This window comes from Aethalodelphis obliquidens, unplaced genomic scaffold (assembly GCF_003676395.1).
Source record: "Aethalodelphis obliquidens isolate GAN/ISIS:26980383/991018 unplaced genomic scaffold, ASM367639v1 scaffold53, whole genome shotgun sequence".
Taxonomy (NCBI): domain Eukaryota; kingdom Metazoa; phylum Chordata; class Mammalia; order Artiodactyla; family Delphinidae; genus Aethalodelphis; species Aethalodelphis obliquidens.
In genome coordinates this window covers 1,472,956-1,498,350 of record NW_020837997.1, presented here as the reverse complement: position 1 = coordinate 1,498,350, position 25,395 = coordinate 1,472,956, and the positions used below count along the sequence as shown (strand labels likewise).

The following is a 25,395-nucleotide window of genomic DNA, read 5'->3' as shown; positions in this document are numbered from 1 at the left end:
AACTACTTATTATAGAAATAGATGATTTTACTGCTGGTCTTTTAACCTTCCTACTAGCTTTATAAGTGGTTGATCCCTACCTTTACTGTATGTTTGCCTTTACCAATGAGATTTTTTTCCTTTCATAATTTTCTTGTTTCTAGTTGTGGCCTTTTCTTTTCCACTTAGAGAAATCTCTAGCATTTCTCATAAGGCTTGTTTAGTGGTGCTGAACTCTTACTTTTGCTTGTCTGTAAAACTCTTTATTTATCCTTCAAATCTGAATGATAATCTTGCTTGGTAGAGAGTATTCTCAGTTGTAAGTGTTTTCTTTCAGCACTTTGAATATATTGTGCCGGTTCCTTTTGGCCTGTAAAATTTCTGCTGAAAAGTCAGCAGAGTTTTATGGGACTTTGCTTGTATGTAACTACTTGCTTTTATGTTGTTGCTTTTAAGATTCTCTCTTTAATTTTTGCCATTTTAATCATGATGCCTTGGTGTGGACCTCTTTGGATTCATCTTATTTGGAACTTTCTGTGCTTCCTGGACCTGGATATCTGTTTTCTTCCCCAGGTTATGGAAATTTTCAGCTATTTCTTGAAATAAGCTCACTGTCCCTTTCTCTCTCTCTTCTCCTTCTGGGACCCTTATGATGTGAGTGTTAGTATGCTTGAAGTTGTCCTAGAGGTCCATCTTAACCATTTTTAAGTGTATAGTTCAGTAGTGTTAGACACATTCACGTTGTTGTGTAACCATCACCACTGTCCATCTCTAGAACGTTTTCATCTTGCAGAATAAAACTCTGTCCCCATTAAACACTAACTTTCCATTCCCCCTCCCCCAACCCATGGCACCCACCATGCTACTTTCTGTCTATTAATCTGAGTACTTTAGGGACCTCATGTAAGTGGAGTCATAGAACATTTATCTTCTTGTAACTGACTTATTTCATTCTGTGTAATGTTTTTATGGATCATCCATATTGTAGTGTGCATCAGTGTTTTATTCCTTTTAATGGCTGAATAATGTTCCATTGTATGGATGGACCATTTTGTTTATCCATTGTTCCATTGATGGACACTTGTCGAGAGTATTTTCCTAGGGCTCCCAGTGGCCCCAGCTTGTGGTCAGAGTGGTGAGAGGTTTGCCATATCCTCACTTCCCCTTGCCACAGGCTTTATTTCCATAGGAGGGCAGACTGGAGGCCCCTGCCCAGACCCTCCTCACTGACAGCTCCCTTTACATGCTGCCCGCATTTTGTATTTCAGAATGGTAGAGGCTGCTATTCTGCATTGCAAACCCTGCCCAGCCCTTCACTCTGTTCCTGAGGAGCTTTATTATTTATTTATTTTTTATTGTCAGACACAGAGGACTTCTTATGCTTAAAGTTGATTTTGATAATTAGTTGCTTACATCTTTGGTTTATTTTTATATTTGGTTCTTTAGTTGTTTAAGTTCTATGGACTGATATCCAGATTTAGTTCTTTGTTCTTTCATCTTTCTCATCCTAGTGAGCTAGGAGGTAGGTAGGAATGATCTTGGTCTCCCAGGCATCCCCTGTGGCAGAGAGTGAAGCCCAGCTCCTCTCTCCCCTGTTGATCTTGGCCACCAGATCCATAGTCACCAGAAGGCTGTATCCTTCTGGCTAGAGTTCACTCTGGAAGTGCAGTAGGACAGTCCTGTACTCTTAGGTGAGCCCAGCGCTGTGTCCTTGCCCATTTTCAATCAGCTTCAGGCCAGGGCTCATTTTGGACTCTCACACTTTTTCACTCAGGCTGTTTCTTTCCAACTAGGTAGAAGAAAAGGCAAAATTTGATGGAATTTTTGAAAGCCTCTTACCCATCAGTGGTTTGCTTTCTGGAGACAAAGTCAAGCCAGTCCTCATGAACTCAAAGCTGCCTCTTGATGTCCTGGGTAGGGTAAGTGGTTCTCTCACACCGGGCACTACTGCTGAATCCAGTCAGCCCCATGCTCACCCCCCACGGACACTTCGAGGCCTTGCTGCACAGCCATGCAGTGTTGGGTTTCATAAGAGCCAACATGGGTGGAGCAATTGCTGCAGTTGGGCTGGCTTGGGGCCTCACAGGGTGCACCTCACAGAGGCTCCCCAGCACACATGGGGAGCAGCCTGAGAAGTGCACTCACTACCCAGGGCTCGGGGCAGGCAGAGCTGGGACTCAAACCCAGACTGTGATTTCCCCCTCTGCATTGTGCTTCTAGGGGAAGAGTATGGGCATATATGTCTGTATTTCTTTTCTATTTTTAATTTTTGTTTTTTCCTGCCTAGGAACCTAAGGTAAAGGTACTTTCAATTCTGCTGCAAGTTTAGATAAAATTTTATGCATTCCCCCCATTTTTATTTAAAAAAAAGCCTCAGTTTTGTTCCTATTAAATACAAGTTTTTTAGATACAGGTTTCTAAACCAGACTGTTTTCCTTCTAATGGGTTTGCGTTATGGCCCCTCATGTTTGCTCTGTGCACAAAGCCCAGTTCTGCATGGCTATCTCTGTGCTGAGTTTCCCGCTCTGGGTCGAGAGGGGATGGATGTTGTCATCTCTCTGGATGGAATTGCTGGTGTGGCAGGTGCAGACCTAGAGCAGGAGGGTGGAGCATGGTCCCTGCTGCCCCAGGCCACACCTGTGGGTCTGGCTCATGACATTTGGTAGAACCATGGGGAAGGGTGCAAATTCCTACCCACTTGGATTCACCTAATAATTTTCCTGTTTGAATATCACTTTTGCAGTTACTGGCCCATTTGATAGGATCCAGATAGGACTTTGTTTTGAAATGAGGCCACTAAGAAAGGGGATCTCACAGATCCCTTTGTCTTCTTTTTGGCTGTGGTGTGGTGTAGACGGAGGCCTGTGATGGGTACCCACGCTGATCACCAGTGGTCTTTATGAGGCAGGATGGGGTGATCTGCTCCTGCACAGTGTGACAGTTCTTCAAAATACCTGAAAGTTGGGTGTAATAATGTTGTAGAGCCAAATCCTGAACAAGACAAAGAGATCAACAGAGGTGGAGTGTGCTTTATTAGAAAGGGAGCTACGGCTAGGAAGGGTGAGTTCTGCAGATCTTCTACCTTGGCTCCAGGTCTTGTCCACGGGGGTCACTTCTCATCTACTCCTCTCTCGGTCTCTCCCTCCCTCCAAGCATCAACCCACACGTGCACCCGTTCATGCATGCATGCGTCCGTATGCATGCATCCATGTCCATGCACCCATCCATCCATGCATGCATCCACATTCACGCACCCATCCATGCATGCGTGCATTCACACCCATGCATGCATCTGTGTCCATGCACCCATCCATCTGTGGTATGTATCAATGCACTCAGGCATCCGTCCTTGCATCTGTGCACACACTCATTCACCTGTGCATCCCTGTACCCACGCATTATGCATCCATTTAGTCATTCAGAAGCATTTTTCGGAATCTGCTCTGGGCCAGCTTTGTACTGAGCACTGGGAAAATGGGGATGAAATTAAATACAGTCCAGGAGATCAAATAAGTAAGTAATAGTTAAGATCGTGGTATTTATTGAGGGCTTAGTATGTGCTAGATCCTGTTCTAGCGCTTTGCAGGAATGAAGTCACCAGGTACTTGCAACTACTTTGTTATGAATGGTGTCACTTCCATTTTCCATGTGAGGAAATGGGGGTCCCTCAGAGTGGCTGGTTAGTCGCTCAGGGTTGCATGGAGAAGGGAATGAGGTCCTGGTGGTCCCCAGAGCCTGCACTCTTCCCTGGTGCTTCCCCCCCCCCCCCGCCCCCACAACCATTGCCTCCCTGATAATCACGGTTCTGCTTGCTGGGGACAGTGGTAGAGGGGGAGGTTCCTGACCCGCCAGAGCAGAGGGGTACAGGGCAGGCAGAGAAGGCTGCCTAGAGTAGGTGCCCCTGGGTTGTAGCCTTTAGAGGGAAGGAACAGGTTGCAGATGACGGGTTGAGAAGGCCAGGCACAAGACAGCATGAGCAGAGGCAGCCTGGCACGCTGAGTACGGCTGATATTCTCACCAGGCGGTTCTACCCCCGGGGGATGTAGAGCAGTACCTGGAGACACCACCTGGGTTGGGTGTTACTGATGTCAGGTAGGTTGAGGTCATGGTTGCTTCTCAGTATCCTATAATGCACAGGATGTCCCACCACAGAGATGATCTGGCCCCGAATGTCAGTGGTGCTGTGGCAGGCGAGGACTGTGGAGTCAGGAAGGCCTGTATGTGCCATATTTTTGGGAACATTACTCTTCTGAGATTCTGCTTCTTAAATTGAGACCAAAGACGTAAAACACTCAGCCGAGTGCCAGACACCTTTAAAAGGGCATCCATATGCTTGAGGGGACTGCGAACAATTTGAAGTCCCTAGAGATCAAGGTGGAGTCCCAGGAGACTGGGCTGGGGTTGAGGGACCAGCTAAGGGCACAGTGGTCTCCATGTGCACAGGGATTGGATGCCATCAGCAGGGTGAGGTGGGGTGAGAGTGCATTCTAGAGCAGGTCCTGTGGTTACCCTGGGTACAGGACTAGAGGCAGGGAGGCCAGCTGGAAGCTCTGGCCTCTGTGGAGTGTTGGAGAGGCCCAAGCCAAGGACACAGCAGCAGGGGGTGAAGAGGAGGGTCCACATGTGAGAAACATCCCTGGGCTGAAGATCCTAGTGATTGATTGGGGGCGCGGGTACCAGCATATGTAGCATCACAGATGGACCCTGGGCTTCTGCCTGGCTCTGGGCACTGGTGCCATGTGCAGCACTGTCCAAGTCAGACAGGCTTCTGGTCCTGGCGGGCTGACTTGGGTCAGGAAGCTAGTGCCTTGGTTGTACTTTAGAAAACCCAGCACACAGCCTTTGATCCATGCCTGCCTTGTCTTTCAGGATGCTAGGTCGGCCTGGCATATTTTGTGGGATCTTTCTCACCATCCACTGATAGGGGAGAGGAGACAAGATCCCACAGACCTACTCAAATGCATTCCCGTGGCCCTGCCGTGAATGGGGGCAGGGGCTAGATGTGTGTGTGTCTGTGTGTGTGTGTGTCAGTCAGTGGGGGCGGGAACGCGGGCTCGTGTTCAGAGCAACACCTGCACCAAAACCAAAGAATCTAAAAATCAGGGTGGACGTGATTACAATCATGATCATTTGTTAGAGAAAATGAATGTTAATATGGTGGAAAGGATCTTGGAATTGACAGTATTTCATTGGATGATGGTTTTTCAGAGAACCTACAGACTGGTTCTTAAATGCATTTTGATTGCCTTGTCTTAACCCTGGTGTGCAGTCAGAATCTGAGTTCTGGTGGGCATGCGTGCTGCCACACAGGCCTCTCCTCCCAGCAGTCCCTTGGTACCGCCCCCCGCTAAGCCTTGCTGCTCTCTTCCCTTGCAGGTCTGGGACCTCAGTGACATCGACAAGGACGGGCACCTGGACAGAGATGAGTTTGCTGTGGTAGGCCCCTGCTGTGACTCTCTTTTCCCACTCTGCTGAGGAAGCAAATGTGCAGCTCATGTGGGGGTTTCTCGTTTAATTTTTTAAATGTTTATTTTGACATAATTTGGGTGTAATTTGACAGAGAATTCTTTCGAATCTTCACTCAGATTCCCCAGTGTTGCTGTTTTACTACACTGTTTTATCCTTCTCCCTCTCTCCCTCTCCTCTCCCCTTCCTTCTCTCCTTCTCTCTCATTTGCATATGAATGTATACATGGATATGTATACACAATTAATTTTCCCTTTGAACCATTTTGAAGTAAGTTTCAGACATGGGCCTTTTCATCCTGAAATACTTCAGTGTCTGTATCCCCAAACCAGAGAATTCTCTTGCATAACTGCTGTCCAGTTCAAAATCAGGAAATTGACATTGTCTAATTTATTACAGTATCTATTATGATAGGTTATATCATATATGTTATATATTAGTATATCTATTATTGTATTAATCTATTATCTAATCTAAGGATATTATTCACATTTTGCCAGTTGTTCCCAAAATGTCCTTTATAGTGAAAGAGACTACAGCCTCGTGTTCTTTTTTTTTTTTTTTTTTTTTTTTTGCGGTACATGGGCCTCTCACTGTTGTGGCCTCTCCCATTGCGGAGCACAGGCTCAGTGGCCATGGCTCACGGGCCCAGCCGCTCCGCAGCATGTGGGATCTTCCCGGACCGGGGCACGAACCCGTGTCCCCTGCATTGGCAGGCGGACTCCCAACCACTGCGCCACCAGGGAAGCCCCAGCCTCGTGTTCTTATAATCTAGATCAGCTCCTGCGTCTGTCTTTGTGTCTCATGGCCATGTGGGCATTTTTAAGGCCAGTGGTGTGTAGTGTGTCCTTCGGTGTGGGGTTGTCTGCTGTTTCCTGATGATCCAGGCCATGCACTTTTGTGTGGCAGGTCCCCACCGAGGTGATGCTTGTTCTCCCCAGGGCACATGACATCGATAGGACATGTGATGTCTTATTCCATGTCTTACTACCTTGATGTCAACCTTGACCCGACCTTGATCAAGTTTGGGGTGGAGGCTTCAGGATTCTCTCTTTTCCTTTGTGCTCAATCTTTCATGAGAGACACGTGGAGACTGAATACCCTGTTACCCCTACAACTCTCACCCGCTAGTTCTTGCATCCTCCCAGGAGTCTCACCTGAATCAGTCAGGTTTCTGGTAGTTGCCAGATGATGATTTTCTAATTCTGTCATTCCTTGCACATCTTCTAGCTGGCCTTCTACTGTAAGGAACTTGTTCATATCAGGGTGGACTTATGGATGTGTCCTCTGTTCTCTGTTCCATGGTTTATAATCCTTTACTGGCATGATTTATTTTGCCCAGTGGGAGTTCCTCCCAGCTGACTCCTTTGTCATTTGGTCACATCATATCATTCTTGAGCACTTGCTTACTTTTGGCACGATAGGATTTTCCTTGCTCTTTCCTTGCTCTTTTTTCTTGCTCTCTCAGCTCCATCATCAGCCATTTTTCCAGGGACCCCCAGTTCCTTATAGTGGAGAATGGTATTAGAAACCAGGATCTGGGCACTGGGGTGCTCAGTGCCCCTGCGATGCCACTGCTTCCAGGCCTTCTCAGCAGACAGAGCTGGGAAGTAGGCATATGTGTAGACATGCCCACCAGGTGCCCTAGCAGCCTGCCATCTACTTCCACGTCTGCTTCTGTTCATGCCAGAGCCCTGACACTCCCACCCTCTTCTCCTTTTAGCAGCAGTGCTAGATCTATGTGAGGATTGGGGCTCTTGTGTCCTATGGGCTGCCTTCCCATTCAGCTGCCCTCCCTCCACACCCCCGTAGCTCACCATTCACCTCTCCCAGCTGCCTGCTGCACTGACTTTGCCTGGCTCTCACCTCCCCACCCTGGGCCCATGTCATTCTGTCCCTCTTTTTCTTTCTCCCTTCCCCTCTCCTTACTCACATCTTTGATCTTTCTCTCCCGTTCATGAGATTTATTCACTCATCTCATTCCGTTAAATCTCAAAGTAGAATAAAGTAGCCCCTTGTAGATAAGGACAATGCTGTAATAAACAGTAATTAAGTTCAAGCAGGAAAAAAAAAAGCTGGGAATTCCTAAGTCATAGAAAACGATGCACTATATCCATATCCCTAAGGTACATCTTCTGTTTTAGGAATTTTAAATGTCTTTAAAATGTGATTTTACAACATACAAATGAATGAAAGCTTGTTATTATCTTACTATACTATGGTGTAAAGCCTTTGAGATTTTAAACTTCTAGGTTAAATTTAAACCATTTGCCAAGGAAATTATCAATTTCTCTTACAATTCCACTCATAATCCCTTACACCCCATAGTACTCAGTTGTGTTTTTTTTCCCCCACACATCGACTCTGTTTTGCCTTTTTTACTTTGAGCATTTTCCGTGTTTCTCCATCATCCTGTTCTTTTCACTAGCTGTCCATTATTATTTTTTTTATTGTGGTAAAATACACATAACAAAATTTACCGCATAACAAAATTTACCATCATAACCATTTTTATTTAGTTTTTAAAATATTTATTTATTTATTTGGCTGTGCCTGGTCTTAGTTGCGGCACGTGGGATCTTCATTGCCGCGTGTGGGATCTTCGTTGTGTCATGTGGGATCCTTTTAGTTGCGGCATGTGGGATCTAATTCCCTGACCAGGGATTGAACCCCGGCCCCCTGCATTGGGAGCATGGAGTCTTAACCACTGGACCACCGGGGAAGTCCCATCATAACCATTTTTAAGTGTACGGTTCAGTGGTATTAACACATTCACATGGTTGTGCAACCATCACCACCATCCATCCCCAGAACTCTTTTCACCTTGCAAAACTAAACCTCTGTCCCCATGAAACACTAACTCCCCATCCCCCCTCCCCCAAGCCCCTCATTATTTGTTTTTATATTTCTTTTGATGGCATTTGACTTCAGGTGTTAGTTAGTATCATTGAACTGCCTTTGGGGTGGTCTCCAGGAAGGGGTGATTGGCCTGGAGTGAACCCAGGAACACGCCTCTCTCCTCATAACCTCATGAGCCCTGAATTTCTACTTTTGTTTTTATCATTTCTCATCATTTCAGCCAAGATTTATATTCTTTTATAAGTGGGTCTTAGAGTTGTGTCATTTTGTGTTTCTTTTCATCACTAGCTGAGTTTGGCATTTAGTACAGTTTTTAAGTGACTGTAAATTTTTACCTGTGTTAATGATCTGTTGGTAGCAACTTAAAGACTAGTTTGAAGTGGGGGGGGGGAGGTTGTCATTTTGGTTTTGTTTTGTTACTTTTTAAAATAGACTTTTCAATCCTTGTTTTAGACAAAGTTTATTTTCCCCTGCCTACCTCGAGCAGGAGAGCCACCTGTCCATCCTCAGCACACACGCCCTTTTGGGTAGTTTTGTGTCTCCTGAATATCTTGAGGTACATGCAGCTCTCATGGTGTGCCTTTTTTTCCCCTTCCAGTTTTCTTGAGATGTAATTGACAGACAGCACTATATAGGTTTAAGGTGTACTATCATGGTGAGTCTGTAGACTTCCACGTTCCATTACTTTGAAAGTCGTCAGAGCTGGAGACAGTGGCCTTGCTGTGTGGCGAAGGGACACGTGTGGAGTCTGGCATGATTGTATTCCTTTTGTACTCATTTCAGTCTCTCGTGATTAAACATATGTCTTAGAAAATTATGCATTGGCAGTGTAGCTCATCAGAAAGGTTTATTTTTACTGTGTTCCATTTGGAAGCAACCTCAAAAAGAGCAGTCTTCATCACATCACTGCAGCCCCTGAAAGAGCTGCCCTCTGCCCGCCCTGGCCCTGGGCCTCGCCACCTGAACGCCGTTCTCTTTTGTGCTCACAGGCCATGCACTTGGTGTACCGAGCCCTCGAGAAGGAGCCTGTGCCCTCCGCCCTGCCCCCATCCCTCATCCCACCGTCCAAGAGGAAGAAGACGGTGTTCCCGGGAGCTGTGCCTGTCCTGCCTGCCAGCCCCCCGCCGAAAGACAGCCTCCGCTCCACGCCTTCCCACGGCAGCGTCAGCAGCCTGAACAGCACTGGAAGCCTGTCTCCCAAGCACAGTATCAAGCAAACACAGGTACGGTGCCCTCTGCATGCGTGGCCACGTCTCCGAGCAGTTGTTTGCACTGCTGTGTAGAGTGCCAGCAAGATGTTTCTCAGCAGCACGTAGTTCGTGACCCAAGAAGGGTAAAGTCTGTGATTAAATTAAATCTTTACAATAGGTGTCGTAGTCCTCTCTGGCTGCTGTGACAGTGCTGTAGACTGGGTGGCTTCTAAACAGCTGATATTTATTTCTCACAGTTCTGGAAGCTGGAAGTCCAAGATCGAGGTGCCGACAGATTCGGTGTTTGGTGGGGCAATTCCTGGTTCACAGGTGGCCGTCCTCTTGCTGGGTCCTCACATGGCGGAAGGGCCATGGAAGCTCTCTGGGGTCCCTTTTTTAAGGGCACTAATCCTATTCGTGAGGGCTCTGTCCTCACGACCTAATCACCTCCCAAAGGCCCCACTTCCTAATGCCATCACAATGGGGCTTAGGACTTCCAGCGTATGAATTGGGGGGGGGGGACACAAACATTCAGACCATAGCAACAGGGATTCAAAATTAAGTTTCTCATTCACTTACACATAAATACCGCCTTTCCCCAGCACTACTCACCCCTCTGCCCCTCCTGCCTCGGGCAGACCCTCTGCTGGGAGGGCGTGTCCCCAGATTGCATACTGAGGCACCTGGCGTCGTGAGCCTCTGCTCACGGGGCATCTCATCTGGGGAGCCTGGTGTGACCACACCCTGGACCAGCCACCCTCTACCTGCTCTCTTCTAGATTTCCACAGCTGGCCTGTTATGCGGTTAATTATGTATCATCTGTCCAGTTCCCCCCCAAACCCCCGCCATTAGCTTCATGAGAGCAGAGTTCGTTCTTGGTTATAATCTCAGCATCTAGAAGAATCTCTGGTACTCTGATGCTCATTAAAAATATGTTGAGTAATCAGGTAATTAAGGGAGGTATCCATCTCGTGTTAGGAAGACAGGAGGGGGCTCTAGCTCTCCATGTGACAGTATCTTATATGTCAAAAAAGACGTTTCTTGTTCTTGCAAAGGCAGCATCGTAATGGGCTCTTTGTAAAAGGGCACCTTGGAGATTGTCTAAAACGTGCAAGGACGTGAGTTACATGTGGAATCATGCTTTACTTTCTACCTCATTTGTGGTTTCAAAGCCAAAGCAATGAGTTGTGACAAGAAGGCCAGCCAGCACCCCATGCAAGTTTGGAATATGATAAAAATGAAAACAAGAAAGGCATAATGAGACAGTGATTTCTCTTGATAGTGACATAATTTTAAAGTTAAATATTCAACTTGCAAGGCTCATTTTCAAGGAGCTTATCACATCCTAGAGTAAAAAAAAGAGATCAGAGAGGGTCGATGAGGCTTGGTCATAGGGGCTAACACAACTCCCCTCACCACTCTGGCCAGTTGGAGAGGCGTGGCCTCTGGTTGGTGAGTTGTATGCGGCTCTCTGTGAAGGAGCCCAGCCTCAGATGGCCCAGCCTGGGCACCTTTGCCAGCTCACCAGCCGTGCCCGGCACTTCCTGGGGGTGCTGCAGTGACTGTGCGATGGGCCCCTGCCCTCTGTGGGGAGACAGACGATAAGCAAATTGGTAAACTAAGGAAGGTCCACCAGTCATGAGAAAGCAGAGCAGGGCCTGGCCTGGAAGTGTCGGGGTGAGGAGGGGGGCGTGCTCCCGTGGGTGGGGCCAGCTGGCAGGCTACCGCTGCCGCGGTGACATCTGAGCTAACACCTGAATGATAAGCCATCTGAGGACTAGTGCATGGCAAGGCTCTCAAGTGGAAACGCTCCGTGTGTCCTTGAAACCGGAAAAAGGCTGAGGCAGGGTTAGCCAGGGGATGGTGAGATGGAGTCGGAGAAGCGGGGCTGAGGCCAGCTACTTAGACCTACATGAGCTGCTGTGTTTCAAGACCCAACACCTTGAGTCTGCAGAATTCTTGCCGAAAGCTCTTAAGTACCGTAGGCTAGGCTAGATGGAGTATGTTTTACTGACAAGGAAGCAGGCAGGGCTGAAGTTGTTGTTGGGTGCAGGCCAGCCAGCCTCATAATACCACCCCCTGGTGATCTGGCAGCTCTCCCCAGATCCCAGGAGCATGCTGCTGACCCCCCTGACTAGACCAGTTGTACTAGTGGCCACTCTTGGGGGTCACAGGTGGGGGTGTCTTTGTCCCCGTGGAAGAGGGGCAGCTGGTGGAATTGCAGACATGAGAACGGGCATTTCTGTGGACCCACAAGTTCCATGCTTTCCCCTCCCCCACTTTCCTCATCCCCAGGGCAACAACACCCTACCTGGGGCCCCCAGAGGGCCGCCCAGTCCAGCTCTCGTGGCCATATGTGAGGGGAAGCCCCTTCCAGCCACCAGGGTCTGTTGCCATTGACTGGAGGCCTACAGCTGCTAAGCTGACCTTAAACCCAGCCCTTTCCAGGAGACCCAGCTCCAAGGGGGAGGTTGTTCAGTGTTGGATTTTTAGCTAAGTAGGCATCGGATTCTTGCTGCTGACATACCCTGAGACCCCCAGAAATGAGGCAGCAAGTTCATTGTGTTTGCGCAACGAATGTCTGGACCCTCATCATCCCAGAGGCGTGATCTGTTGGGGCCCATGGGACCCAGAAACCAATCCCGTCTCAGCTCAGCTTGTCTGACCATTGCTCCTTCTTCTGTGGGCATCTCAGTGTCAGCGTATGAGCTCGTTCCAGGCTCTTGACTTAAAGACAGCAAGCCTCTTCATTAAAGCTCCTTTATGTGCATCTTTACGTCTCCTCTGAACTGTTCAATGACAGACCTGAGGTGGCTTAGAAAATTCCTGTAATGCAGCAGGTAAAACGCTATCTCAGTTCTCGCTGCCTGAGCCTTTGCAATTTGAATCTGGTCCATAAATTCTGATGATTTTTTTTTTTTTTGATAAATCCTTGCTGTCCTAAATCATTCTACTCCCTACCCCAAACCCTGAGTAATGTGTTGTCCCTTTCTTCCCAAAATTACTTTCTGGATCCCTGGTGCTCACATCAGGATCCCACTGATTTAGATGATAAGAGAGACCTGGTCAGAAAAGCAGATGAAAGGAAACATCTCTACAAAAAGGGGCAGAGACGCTGTGAAACGTGCTGTGATGGGAGCCCCAAAGGTCAGAGGTGACACACCCAGAATAAGCAATTGAAGAGGCCTGCCACCAAGTGCCCGAGGGGCCTGGATGCCTCTGAGTTGGAGGTGCTCTGGCCCTGGCGGACCCTGGCATTTGCTTTTCTTAAGTAGAACTGGAGCAGGTGGTGTAAGAGGTCACAGGTGCACGAGGTGGCCAAGCCCCAATGCACTGAAATCAAAGCAGCTCGCTGGGCTCTCAGCTTCGTCTGCCATAGCAGGGTCCTCGTGGATGTGGGGCGCTCACAGGTGGTGGGCGTGCTCCTCAGAGGCCTGGGCTCCCCCACCAGCACCACAGGGCCCTGAGTGCCCGCCTGTCATGCAGGTGCAGTTTTCACATCAGCCTCACTCAGTGCCTGTCAGTGCCTTGTGTGTACTGACACCTCACAGGGGGTCTGCTGTGTCGCAGGGAGTGGGGTCAGGGTCAAAGAAGGATGGAGTACAGAATCCTGGAACTGTGGGCGTTGAGAATGCCCCTGCCGCTGCAAAGAAGGTCTGCAGGTGGAGGACAGAAGGCCAGGAACGCTGGTATCGGTGCTGGGCCGGTTCTCGGGAGACAGTCCTTCCAAAATGAGTGGTCAGGAGGGTCCTCTCTGGTACACTTGAAGTCCCCTCCTGGAAGGGGATCACTTTCCATCGTGGAAGGCTTTCCTTCGTGTCCCAGGCAGCGGGGATGGAAGGGCTATTGGTAGAAGGACCTGCTGCGTCTTTACATCCCTCTCAGTACAAAGATTTCAGGGCACTGTGATGGGGTGGAAAGAGGTACAGACTGGCCACTGGGTAAGACTGACCGAGTCAGCATTAACCTCTCTGAGCCTCAGTTTCCGCTCTTAAGAACAGGGATCCTGTCTGCCCTCTTGGCTCGTGGAGGGTTTTCTGCTAAAATGAGCATGAAAGCACTTCAATAGTGTATATTTGCAGGTGATAAAAAGCTTGAGGATTAACTTCTGAAAAACCTTTTCAGCCAACAGTAAACTGGGTGGTGCCAGTGGCGGACAAGATGCGATTTGACGAGATATTTCTGAAGACTGACCTAGACCTGGACGGCTATGTGAGCGGCCAGGAGGTGAAGGAGATCTTCATGCACTCGGGCCTCACCCAGAACCTTCTAGCACACATATGGTAAGAGCAGATAGGTGGACGTCTCTTCCTAAGTACAGGGGGTCTCGCTGTGTGAAAGTAACGGCTGTGGGTGGCTCACACGTTGAGTGAGACTTGTGCTGTGTGAAGGGCCGGAGCGGGTGAGCAGGACAGGAGGGGGCGGTAGTCAGGGCTGAGTGTAAAGACCTCTACCCTGTATTCCGTGCATGTCAGTTCACCCTCCTCCAGCAGGAAGGTCTCCTGTTTTGTCCCTCCAGAGAGCTCTGGGGCAAGTTCTTGCTAGTGGTTTTGCAGCCTTCAGCCCAGCCAGTGAGGGTGCAGATGCTCGGCCCCACCCCCTTCTGGTGGAAGGGTGCAGTAAGGGCCCCAGAGGCTCCGGCAGGGCCACCCTGGGCATCAGGGCTGTGGCCATCTCTCCTAGAGGCCCTTCCCCGTGAAGGTCAGTGACACGGCTGGTGGGAGAGGGTGAGACTGGTCTGTACCTCAGGGCTGGTCGAGGAGCCGTCTTCACCCCCACTTTCCTCCAGGGCCAGCGGAGCGATCTTCATGGCACTGGGATGGCTCCTTTTGTAACTAGCCAGTGGTGAAAGTCGCTTCCTAGCTTTCTCAGTGGAGAAAGCCCTCCCACTTTAGAGGGCTTCACTTGGGAGTTGTAAGAAGAGAATTTCCATGTAATTCTGGAGGGGTGAACCCCTCCAAATAGAGCTGTGAAATTCACTGTGACTTGGGGAAATAACCATCCTTAACAGTAATTCAGAGATAGGCACGTTACAAGGTGAGGCCCTACTGGAGAAAACGGGCTGTCCCTTCTGAAGAAGCACACGACACCTAGTCAGTTAGCAAAAGACTGTGGGAAGCCTGGCCCCTTGTGACGAGTCAGGGGCAGTCTCTATCAGGCCCTTCAGATCCAGTGCCCCCTTTATCACGCTGAAATGCACGTGCATGGAATTCAAATTATACCCTGATCATAACATAGAGTAATTTATAACATGTATCTCAACCTGTAAGTGACATGACAATACGTAAATGACACAACGAAATCACAAATACGCTTGGATTAAAAAGAAAACACGCAGAAGGCATTGCATACAGGGAGAAAAAGGCAAGGACGAAAGAGTGAGCTCTAGAGTAACCACTGGGACAGTGAAAGGACAGGCTGGGTTTGTTTGCAGGTGGCCAGGTGTGGGAGCACATCCAAAGTGGAGATAACAAGCCACGAAGGATTGAAGGGACGAAACGAGGACGTAGGCGTGTCCCCCGCAGTGCCCGGCACCGTGCCACTCAGCGTGGTGTCAGAATAAGCACAGTCATGCTGCCCTGGGTGGACGCGGACAGAGTACCCCTGCACGTGGGCCCGCGGGCCCCCGCTCCTTCAGAGACCGGGGAGCAGGGACGGGCCAGAGAGATGGGACCGCAGCCCGAGAGCTGCCGTGGGCTGGGTGTGAAGCAGGACTGGCCCTTGCCAGCAGAATCAGGAGAAATAGTTGCAGTTCGAAATTATCACACCCCGCCCTTGAACTGTGACAAGAACAAAGACATTTTAAAATCAGGCTTGAACAGAGACATTTACAGGGGTCTCCACCAGCCCTGTTCGCTCACAGCGTTTGGGCCCGAGTCTGTTACACGTTCCCGGCTCTTCTTTGCTCTGCATCAGGGCATGGTTTCACTACTCTCTCAGTAGCTACGTGCAGTGGGAAGGAGACTGCGTGTTGAGTGGACAGAGTGAAGGGATGACATTTTTCACAGATGTGGAGGCCTTGTCCTGGCTGCGTGAGGCTTCCCTTCCCGTACGGCCAGCTCTCGGTGACCAGGGCTGTGGCAGAGCTTCCACACTGCCTTGCCCATGTGCCAGGACACCAGAAGGCCACAAGGGCGGGGTCACCTTAGCAGCGAGGGACTGACCCCTGTGTAGCCATGCCTGGCTTTCCAGGCCCTGTCCCCTCATGATGACAACCCCAGGTGCTGCTTGTCATCCCCATTGAAGACCAGCGGCTCAGGCCATTCTGATAACCCAAGGCTGCAGGAACCAGCTGAGGGTCTGAGTGTGTGCACTCGGCTCCAGCTTCCATTTGCACAGGAATGTGAATCACATCCACTGCCTGCACACCATCAGAAGCCAGCTGCGTGTCTCCTGGCTGCTAACAGGGCTTCCCAAGGGACCGGCTCCTCGGCCCGTGGTGGGGGTGGGCTTGGCGGTTCTCCAGTTGGGAGAAGAGCCCCCTCCTGCCCTGACGCTCTGGTGGGGGGGCTGGGACTGCTCCCCAGGAAGGGGATGTTCAGTAGAAAAGGAGCTGCAGCTGTGGCCCATTGTTTTTATCGTTTTTGTTGTCCATTTTTTAGAAGTGTGGGTTCCATGTACTTGGAACCAATTCTGGTGTTTGTGATGTGTAATTAGCATCCCCACATTTCTCCCAGGGCCCTGGCCGATACGAGGCAAACGGGGAAGTTAAGCAAAGACCAATTCGCGTTAGCTATGTATTTCATTCAGCAGAAGGTCAGTAAAGGCATCGACCCCCCTCAAGTCCTCTCGCCGGACATGGTCCCACCTTCAGAGAGAGGCACTCCCATCCCGGTGAGTAGCCGCTGGCCCATCCCTATCGTGTTTGCGCCACTTCCCTCAGCCCGCCACCAGGTGGCGCTGGCGGCCTGCCCAGCCTTCACTAGGGCCACTCGGGGTGTGTCTGGGCTGCCCAGATGGTTCCCAGGCTGGGGGCTGGAGACAGATGATTTTATCCCTTATTCTAAGACCTACTAGCCCGTGCTGTGCGGTGAGGTCAGCTAGCCAATTTGTAATTCTTTGTCTGAATTTGGTTGCAGGACAGTTCAAGTTCTCTTGGATCGGGGGAGTTTACCGGTGTGAAGGAACTTGATGATATCAGTCAAGAGATCGCCCAGTTACAAAGGTATGTTAAAGCGTCTCCTTCCCTTCAGGTTCCAACCAAATCTACGTCCCAGGTTGTTATCGGAAGTAGCAGAGGCTTGTGAACCATGTGGCGAGTTGACCGTCATGAGTTTGTTCAGCAAAAATGAAGGGACACAGATTCTCCTGAGTTCCTGAATTGACTTAATGAGCTCAAGTACTGACATCCTCAGTGGGAGCCGGTGTGGGCTGTGGGGTCTCAGACACATTGTTGCTAGGTGGCCTGCAGGGCACCCACCCCCACCCCCCCCCCACCCCCGCCACAGGAAGGCCTTGTAATTTCTGAACACATAAAGTGACTGAGTCTCAGGTAGTGACACTGCTGCTTAGGAGCAACAGGTCAACTCTGAGTCTCAGGCCTTGTGTCCAGGTTTCTGTCTTCACTCCCAGCGCCCACTGCCCTGGTTTCCCCACCTGTAAACAAGGGCTTTGGATGGGGTGTCTGTACTCTCAGAGTCTGGCATAAAAGAATACATCTACTTCCTGTATGCCCCTGTGATCTTCTGCAGAACACCATCCTCTTACCAATTAATTCTGGGGGAGGGCTGGGGGGGGGGGTGCAACGAGCAGAAGGGCCAAAGGCACCCAGCCCTCCACGGGAGACAGACTGTTTCTTGACCGAAAATGAAAACATTACTTTGCCAGAGCGAGCTGGATCCCACTCACAGCTGGATGCCCCTTGGGTGGTGTAGTTTGTGTCCTTAGTGGAGCAGAGCCCTGAGAAGCAAAGGCAGGTCAGATGTCATGTGAGACTGGTTAGGTGGCTGGCTGGCTGGCCACAAAGCCTCAGCCTTGGCCACCTGCTGAAGCCAGACCCTCTGCTTCATGCTCAGCCCAGAGGATGGCTCCCATCTGTCATCTGCTCCCTGGGGCTGTATTTCCAAACCAGAAATCAGCACGTGGAGCCTGACAAGGCTGAGAGGGTCCGTGAGGATGGAGGGCCAGTGTCTCAGAGCCTGGGCAGGCCTGTTACTCAGGACTGCAGGTAGAGGAGGGAGGGGACCCTGTAATGCAAGGGTTGGGGTCTTGGAAGGGACAGTGGTGTCCCAGTCAGGCCAGGGCTGCCTCTTCACAGCTGTGCAGCCTCTGGCAGCCTGGAGCGTTTCCCTGTGAAGGCAAGAGGCAAGCGTGTGCAGAGCAAGAGTGTGCAGGAAGCCAGGCCTGGGTGGCTTTGAGAGTGACCTTCAGGCCTGTTGCTTGGCGGTGTGGCGAAACACGCCTGTCCCCTTGACGTGACTCAGTCGTAATGGGTTGGATGTAAAGAGCACGTTGTATCGTTAGGTAGTTCTTAGACTTGTGGAAACGAACATGCAGATACTCGCGGTTCCATGTCTGGCCCAATGTCCCAGAGGGGGCCTTACTGTCGAGCAAGGGCTGGGTTCCCAGCAGGGGAGACAGGGTATGTTGGCCACATGAGGTTTCTGATGCCGAGGCAGCCCCCTCAGGCTGCTGTAACAAACTCTCACAGACTGTGGGGCTTGAACAACAGGCCCATACTTACCCCCATCGTGGAGGCTGGAAGTCGAGATAGAGGTGCAGACAGATCCAGTGTCTGATGGGGCCCATCTCCTGGTTCATCGACAGCGTCTTCTCGCCATGTTCTCAGAGGGTGGAGGGGCAAGGAGGTCTCGGGTCTCTCGTAAGGGCATTAATCCCATTCCTGCAGGCTCCACCCTCATGACCTAAGCATCTCCCAAAGGCCCCACCTCCAAAAACCATCACATTGGGGGGTTAGGGTTTCAACATATGAATTTGTGGGGGGCACAAACAGTCAGTCTCTAAGGAGGAGAGCAAGGCTGGTTGCTGCCCCGGGGGAGCTGTTTGCAGCTGAGGAGGCAGGCAGGGCCCCACCAAGCCCTGGTGCGCACAGCGGCCAGCCACAGCCTCCTGTGAGGGAGTAGCTGGGGGCAGCTGCCGGGCCCAGAGACCCTCACTGCCGCATCTTGCTGCCAGCCCTCTGGACTCCTCACCCAACTTTGCATCACTCCAAACACCTCACCATGGCTCCTCCAGCCGAGCTATGCCTTCCTGTTCCCATCGCCTAGAATGTTTTTCCATCATATATTCCCTTCATAGGCCACGTCCTCGGAGTCCTTCCCTGGTCATCGTATGCAGGACATTGCACACCCCCTTTCCTTATCCCATTGGATTTCCCTTCGTGGTACTTAGGTTGTGTGCCTTTGTGTGTTGATTTGTTGCCTGTCTCTCTCACTGGCCTGTGAGCTCCGTGAAGGCAGGGCCTCACTCCGTGTGTCCTCGTGTCTTCAGTGCTCAGTCTTCTGAACAGTTATTGCTCACCATTCATGAGCGAGTGTACGTAGGATTTAGAGAATGTATTCATTTTCTGTTGCTGTGTATGGAATGGCTTAAAACAGGATTTAGAGAATGTATTCATTTTCTGTTGCTGTGTATGGAATGGCTTAAAACAGCACAAATGGCTTAAAACAGCTCTGTAGACCAGGAGTCTAGATGGGCTTAACTGGGCTTCTTGCTCAGGGCCTCACAAGGTCGAATTCAAGGTGTTGTCCAGGTAGGTGGGGATCTAAATCGAGTTGCTCAAAGTTGGGAGTCTGGGGTCTGCTTTCCGTGCTGTGTGGCCAGGGGCTCATTCTGCTCTGAGAGGCTGCCCAGTGCCTGCTCTCTCGTGACCCCTCCATCTTCAAAGTCAGCAGGGGCACATCCAGCCCTTCTCACCCTGGACATTGCTTTGACATTCTCTGCTTTAAAAGGCTGTGTGGCCATGTTGGGGGCAAAGCCTCATGGCATCCACAGGTTCGACCCACACTTGTAGGGGAGGAGGTCAGGTAGGGCAGATGGTCACTGGGGGCGTTCCTATACTTCTGCCCCCCACTGAGTGGGGCCAGCCCGGGTGGGTTTCTGTGGGATGGATGGGATTGGGTCTTGAGAAGTTGGGATACTGGGGGAACGGTCAACTCATTCACTCTATCTGTGCTTTCCTGAACTATTTTTAAACACACAGAGAGAAATACTCACTGGAACAAGACATTAGAGAAAAGGAAGAGGCAATCAGACAGAAAACCAATGAAGTACAGGTAAGCACTTGGCTGGTTTTCGAGGAATCAACCTTGTGTCACACGCAGTGCAGGGAGTTCCCAGCAGTGATGGTGGAGCAGGGCAAAGGGGGGGCACCGATGCACTCATTGGAAACTTGAGCTTTTGGGGGCTTCCAAGTGATTTTTTTTTTAGTTTCTTATACCATAAGTAGTGGATTTTTTAAAAATTGAGATGTACAATTCATATAATGTAAAATCTACTGTTCTAAAGTATACAGTTCAGTGGTGTTTAGCATGTTCAGTGTGTTGCTTAACGACCACCTCTGTCTAGTTCCAGAACATCTCCATCACCCCAAAAGGGGACCCCATCCTCATTAGCCGTCTCTCCCCATTCCCGCTCCCAGCCCCTGACAGCCACGAATCCACTTTCTGTCTCTATGGGTTTGTCCGTTCCGGACATTTCATATAAAGGGAATCATACAACATTCGGCTTTTTGTGTCTGGTTTCTTTCACTCAGCCTGAAGGACAGTCCTGCTTGGAGAGTCTCCTTGTGGGTGGTGGTGACAGTGACACTGGGGGTCTGACTGCTGGGGCTCAAACCTGGCTCTCCTTAGCAGCTGTGTGACCTTGGGCAAGTTACTTAACATCTCTAGGCCTCGTGTGACGTTGGTAGTGAGTGGTCTGCTCTCCTGGGCGGTGGGCTGGAGCATGGGGTCTGGCATGTGCTCAGCACTCACTCGTCGTCTGGGCAGAGGGAGGCTGTGCCAGAAGCGAAATGGTCAGTGCGTGGGAGCTGCACCCTTGAAGAGACATCAGTTCCGAGATGTCTCAGGTCTGAATGAATAGAGACGGCTCTGCCGTCGTGAGGAGACTCGAGTTGTCTGTGGGGCTCTGAGAGCGTGGCTGAGCTGTGCCGCTGGGCCTGACAGTCTCTGCGTGGGGCTTCGAGTGCTCTGAGCTCAGAGCCAGGGAAGGAGGAGCGAGGCTGAGCAGTCAGCGCTGCAGCCCCCACGGCTCGGCCAGGGGACTGTGGGTGGGTGGCTCAGCCTCCCGGCCTCCGTCTTCCCACCTGGCAGTGAGGATCAGCGCCAAGAGCAGCATCTGACCGCCGTGTGCACCGCCTGAGTGGCTGGTTCTTTCTGGGCCACCTCCTAGGGCAGCGACCTGAGCCAGGCCAGGGGAAGCAGCACCTGACTCAGTCAGGCTCATGGGGTGCTGGGCGGCCCTCTTTCCCCCTCCCCTGAGCCTGTCCTCAAAGGGGCTCTAGGATTCCATGAGATACCCAGTGGACAGATGGCATGCAGTGCCTGCCCGCCGGCTGCGGGAAATGTCCTCTGTCGTAGCTGCCTTCTGCAGGTGGGGTAGGGTGGATGCTTTGGGACTCTCATTGGTTCACGCTGTGCAGTGTCCAGGCTCTTCTTTCCTGGCTTCTCACTCTGTACACGTTGGCATCAGGGGTTGGGCCTTACATGGTCCCCTGGAATGTTTTGGATTAGAAGGCAGGGAACAGCCTGCCTCTATCATCGTGTTTTGGTTTTGTTTGTTTTTTTTTTCTCAAATGAGTTGCATCATTTATATGACCACAGGTGAAGTGACTCTATTTTTCTGGGTGTTTGTATGTTCATCCTATCATTTTACTCTCACCTCAGCCCTCTGATTTCCACCCATGTCCTAGAACTGATCCCTCAGACACAGTTCCCTGTCACCCGTATCACCTCACCCCCATCCTTTCAGCTGTTTGGTGTGGTGGTGCTGGCCTCATCTTCCCTTTCACCTTGGCCCTGGCCCGGCTGGCCACGTGGGTCCCTGGGCAGTTCTCCCTCCCATTGTGTCTGGGTCGCTCTGCACGAGCTCTGGTTTGCATTCCCAAAGCTGGGGATCTGGGTGCTGTGATGGCCTTTGGCTCCAGGGAAACCAGTCACCGGGTCTCTGGCACCTGCTCCTGGGCAATTCTAAGAAAGCCGTTGGGTCGCTGTGATGCCTGGAGGTGCTTTCTCCTCTTATCTGTGGCAGGCTCAGCAAGGCCACCCGAAACCCTCGCTACTGGGCTCTGACAGTGCACTCCTGCAGCCTTTGAGATGCTGGGGTCCGTGTGGGCCCCGATGGCCCCTCAGAGCTGGAGGGGGCCCAGCTCCAGCCAGGCCAGCCCCTGTCCCACGGGAGTATCACGTGTACTCCAACGAGGACAGGCCCCTGCTGTCGTGTGATGGCAGCTCCTTGGTCAGGGACAGAACACTATATATATTTTAAAGCTCCTCTGTGAAAACCAGGTTTGATTTTGGTTCCTGCTGCCTTTTCCCAGATGGGTTTGGCCAGGACATCATGTGCCATGCCTGCCAGCACAGGCTGCAGGTCAGGGCCCAGCGTCGAGTAGCAGGCCTTGGTCCTCAGGTTAGTTTATGTTTGGTTTTAAGCAGTGGAGCTTCAGCTTCAGCCCCCTCAGGCCTCCCCTTCCCCCTCCTGCCCTGGGGATCTCTCCATTTCCATGGCTACTGTCTTAGTGAGAACCTGCAGCATCTTTGCCTGGTTTACTGTTGCATTTTGTTTTTGTAACAACAGCTTCACTGAGATGTAATTCACATACTATACAATTCATCCATTTAAAGCGTATAATTCAGTCGTTTTTAGCATATGCACAGAGTTGTACAGCCATCGCCACAGTCAATTGCAGAACATTTTCATCACTCCAAAACGAAACCCCCTACCCATTAGCGATCCCCAGTCCTTCCCCAGCCCTTGGCAACCACTAATCTACATTCTTTTCTCTGGATTTTTCTGTTTGGGACATTTCATATCAATGGGATCACATACTATGTGGCCTTTTGAGTCTGGCCTCTTTTCACTCAGTGTAGTTTTCAAGGTTCATTCATGTTGTTGCATGTGTCAGTGCTTCATTCCTTTTTATGACTGAATAACGCTTCAGTGTATGGCTGTTTTATTCATTGCTTCGTTAGTTGATGGTTGTTTGTGTTTTTCTACTTTTTAGCTATAGCAAGTAATGCCACTGTGAATATTAATGTGCAAGTTTTTGTGTGGATATATGATTTCACTTCTCTTAGGTGTGTGTGTATATATATACATTTAAGAGTGAAGTTGTGGGTCACATGGTAACTGTATGTTTAACCCTTTGAGGAATTGCCAGACTGTTTTCCAAAGTGGCTGTACCATTTTTCATTCTCACTTTCTCCACATCCTCACCAACACTTGATATTTTCCATTTTTTATTATAGCCTTCCTAGTGGGTGTGGAGGGGTATCTCATTGATGCTGTCCCTAATGTTGATGAGCATCTTTTCACGTACTTATTGGCCATTTGTGTATTTTCTCTGGAGGAAAGCTAATTCAGACCCTTTGCCCATTTTTAAATTGGGTTATTTGTCTTTTTATAGTTGAGTTGTAAGAGTTCTTTATATTTTCTAGATAAATTCCCTTATCAGATAAATGATTTGCAAATATTATGTCCCCATCTTTGGGTTGTCTTTTCACTTTCTTGATGGTTGTACCCGGGCCCTCGGCAATGAAATTGAGGAGTCCTAACCACTGAACTACCAGGGAATTCCCTGAAGCACAAAGGTTTAAAATTTTCCAGTTATTTATTCCGTTTTTTTGCTTTTGCTTTTGGTATCATATCCAAGAACCCATTGCCAAATCCAAGCTCACAAAGATTTACCACACATTTTCTTCTAAGAGTTTTATAGCTTTAGCTGTTACATTTAGGTCTTTGATCCATTTTGAGTGAATTTTTACGTAATGTGTGAAGTAGGGGTCCAACTTCATTGTTTTGCATGTGGAGGGCCCGTTGTCCCAGAACCATTTCTTGAAGAGACTAATCTTGCCCCCACTGAATGGTCTTGGCACCGTTTTCAAAAATCCATTGGTCGTAGACATGTGGATTTATTTCTGAACTCTCAGTTCTATCCCATTGATTTCTGCCTTTCCTTATGCCAGTATCACACTGTCTTGATTACTGTTGCTTTGCAGTAAGTTTTGAAATCGGCAAGTGTGAGTCCTCCAGCCTTGTATTTTTCAAGCTTGTTTTGGCTCTCCTGATGAGATCGGGCCCATTCCGCGTGGTGTGGCCGTAGACTGTTTTGGCTATTCTGGGTCCCTTTCGTTTCCTTATAAATTTTGGAATCTGCTTGTCAGAAGCTGGCTTGCGTTCCAGTGGGGATTGCTCTGAGTCTGTAGGTTGTCTGGGTTTTTTCTGTCTTCTCTTTGCTCAGACACCTCCCCCACTTTGACCCCAGCGCTCTTCCTAACCAGAAGCTGGCAGGTCATCTTCCCGTGGGCTTTTCCATGGCTACGGTAGGCCTGACCCTCCTTCCTCCTTCGTCTCCCCCTTCCCCATCACTTGTCCTTCCCTCAGATGTGGCAAACCCACATTCCCTACTCTGCCATTAGCTTCCTATCAGACATTCATTGTTAGCTCTCCCAAACTTGTTGGACTTGAGGTCTGTTCTTAAAGGTCGGGGACAAGGAGACTGGGGAGCAGAGAACCTAGCCCCCCAAAATAGCTCAGAGGTGTGTTTTGGCTGTTGAGAGAGGAGAGAGAGAGCCGTGATTTTTTTGTCCTCAAAGCAGGGAGAGGGAGACCCTGCACCTCCTTCGAGTTTTCTTCTGAAATGACGTCAGCCACCAGCAGCCCCGGCCAGCCCTGGGGATTGGCCTCACCACTCCTGTCCTCCCTGACAGCCCAACAGTCCCCTCAAGTCCGCCCCTTCCTTTGATATGCATGGCCACAACCTCACCCAGGCTGCCATCACCTCTCCCTCGGCCCCAGCTTGAGTCCCCTCCCCACTGTCAGCCCCACAGGCCATGCTCTCCCCTCCCATCCCATCCCTGCTTTAGTTATCTGTCTTACAGGTAGGTAAGACATCCCATAAGACATTCGCCTGGTTGAAAATGGACGCCTCCTGCCCTCCCCTGTACCCGCAGAGGTGTAGTCCATCAGCTTCCATGAGGCCTTCCAGGAAGGTCATGTGTGTGTGTGTCAGGAGAGACGTCTGTGCGTATTCCCCCCTTCCTGATTGCACAAATGCCACAGTGCCTCACGTGTGTGCTCTGCTGCATGCCTCGTTCATTTCACATTATAACTCTGTTACAAGGTGGAGTGTCCCTCAGGGTGGGCTGTGCTACAAGTCCAGCCAACTCCGCCTGTGGAAGTTTGCATTGTTGACAGATCTTGCCATCACAAACATTGCACGTTTTCACTTGCGCCATCCCCCTCTAGGATCCTTTCCCTAGAGGTCTAACAGTCGAGTCTGAAGACACCCGCACTGGTCGTCTCGTTAGATACGGCCCACGTGGAGGAGCTTTAGCAGCTGAGAATCATCATGTCCTGCTCCCATTTTAGATGTCTGCAGGGGCTTCCTGCTGCAGAAGCCAGTGCCGTCTTTGGCATGGCCTTTGGGGCACGGACTCTGGTGCCCTCGGCCCGCTTTCCTTTGATCCAGCTGGAGCACGGCACCCCTTTCTCTTTGGGGTCCTCTGCGGCCCCGTCCACTCTTCACATTCCTGGCTCTTTTCCTGGCTACCACCTGCTCGTCCTTTGGGTTCGTCGAAGTGGTGCTTCCTTGAGCTCTTGTCCACCTGTGCAGCATCAGTATGGTCTCCCCATGCCCCCGTGACTCTGACTGACAGTCTGACCCATGCTATCCCATGTTCGTCTCAGTTCGTGTCTGGGTGATGCCCTTCCCGCCCCAATG

The 25,395-nt window shown here is 50.4% G+C and overlaps 1 protein-coding gene across 35 annotated transcripts in view; it reads left to right on the top strand.

Annotated features, from left to right (window-relative positions):
* The window catches only part of EPS15L1 (epidermal growth factor receptor pathway substrate 15 like 1), a 101,193-nt gene that overhangs the window by 32,112 nt on the left and 43,686 nt on the right, over positions 1–25,395 (top strand). For all 35 annotated transcript variants that reach the window (XR_003428317.1, XR_003428318.1, XR_003428319.1 and 32 more), the window contains 7 exons: positions 1,773–1,898; positions 5,356–5,415; positions 9,294–9,527; positions 13,620–13,777; positions 16,172–16,328; positions 16,574–16,659; positions 19,657–19,729. Coding sequence is in view for 31 of the 35 variants with exons in the window: in XM_027084552.1 (XP_026940353.1) it covers positions 1,773–1,898; positions 5,356–5,415; positions 9,294–9,527; positions 13,620–13,777; positions 16,172–16,328; positions 16,574–16,659; positions 19,657–19,729 (894 nt within the window). In the remaining 4 variants the exon portion in view is untranslated. The remainder of the gene's footprint in view (positions 1–1,772; positions 1,899–5,355; positions 5,416–9,293; positions 9,528–13,619; positions 13,778–16,171; positions 16,329–16,573; positions 16,660–19,656; positions 19,730–25,395) is intronic.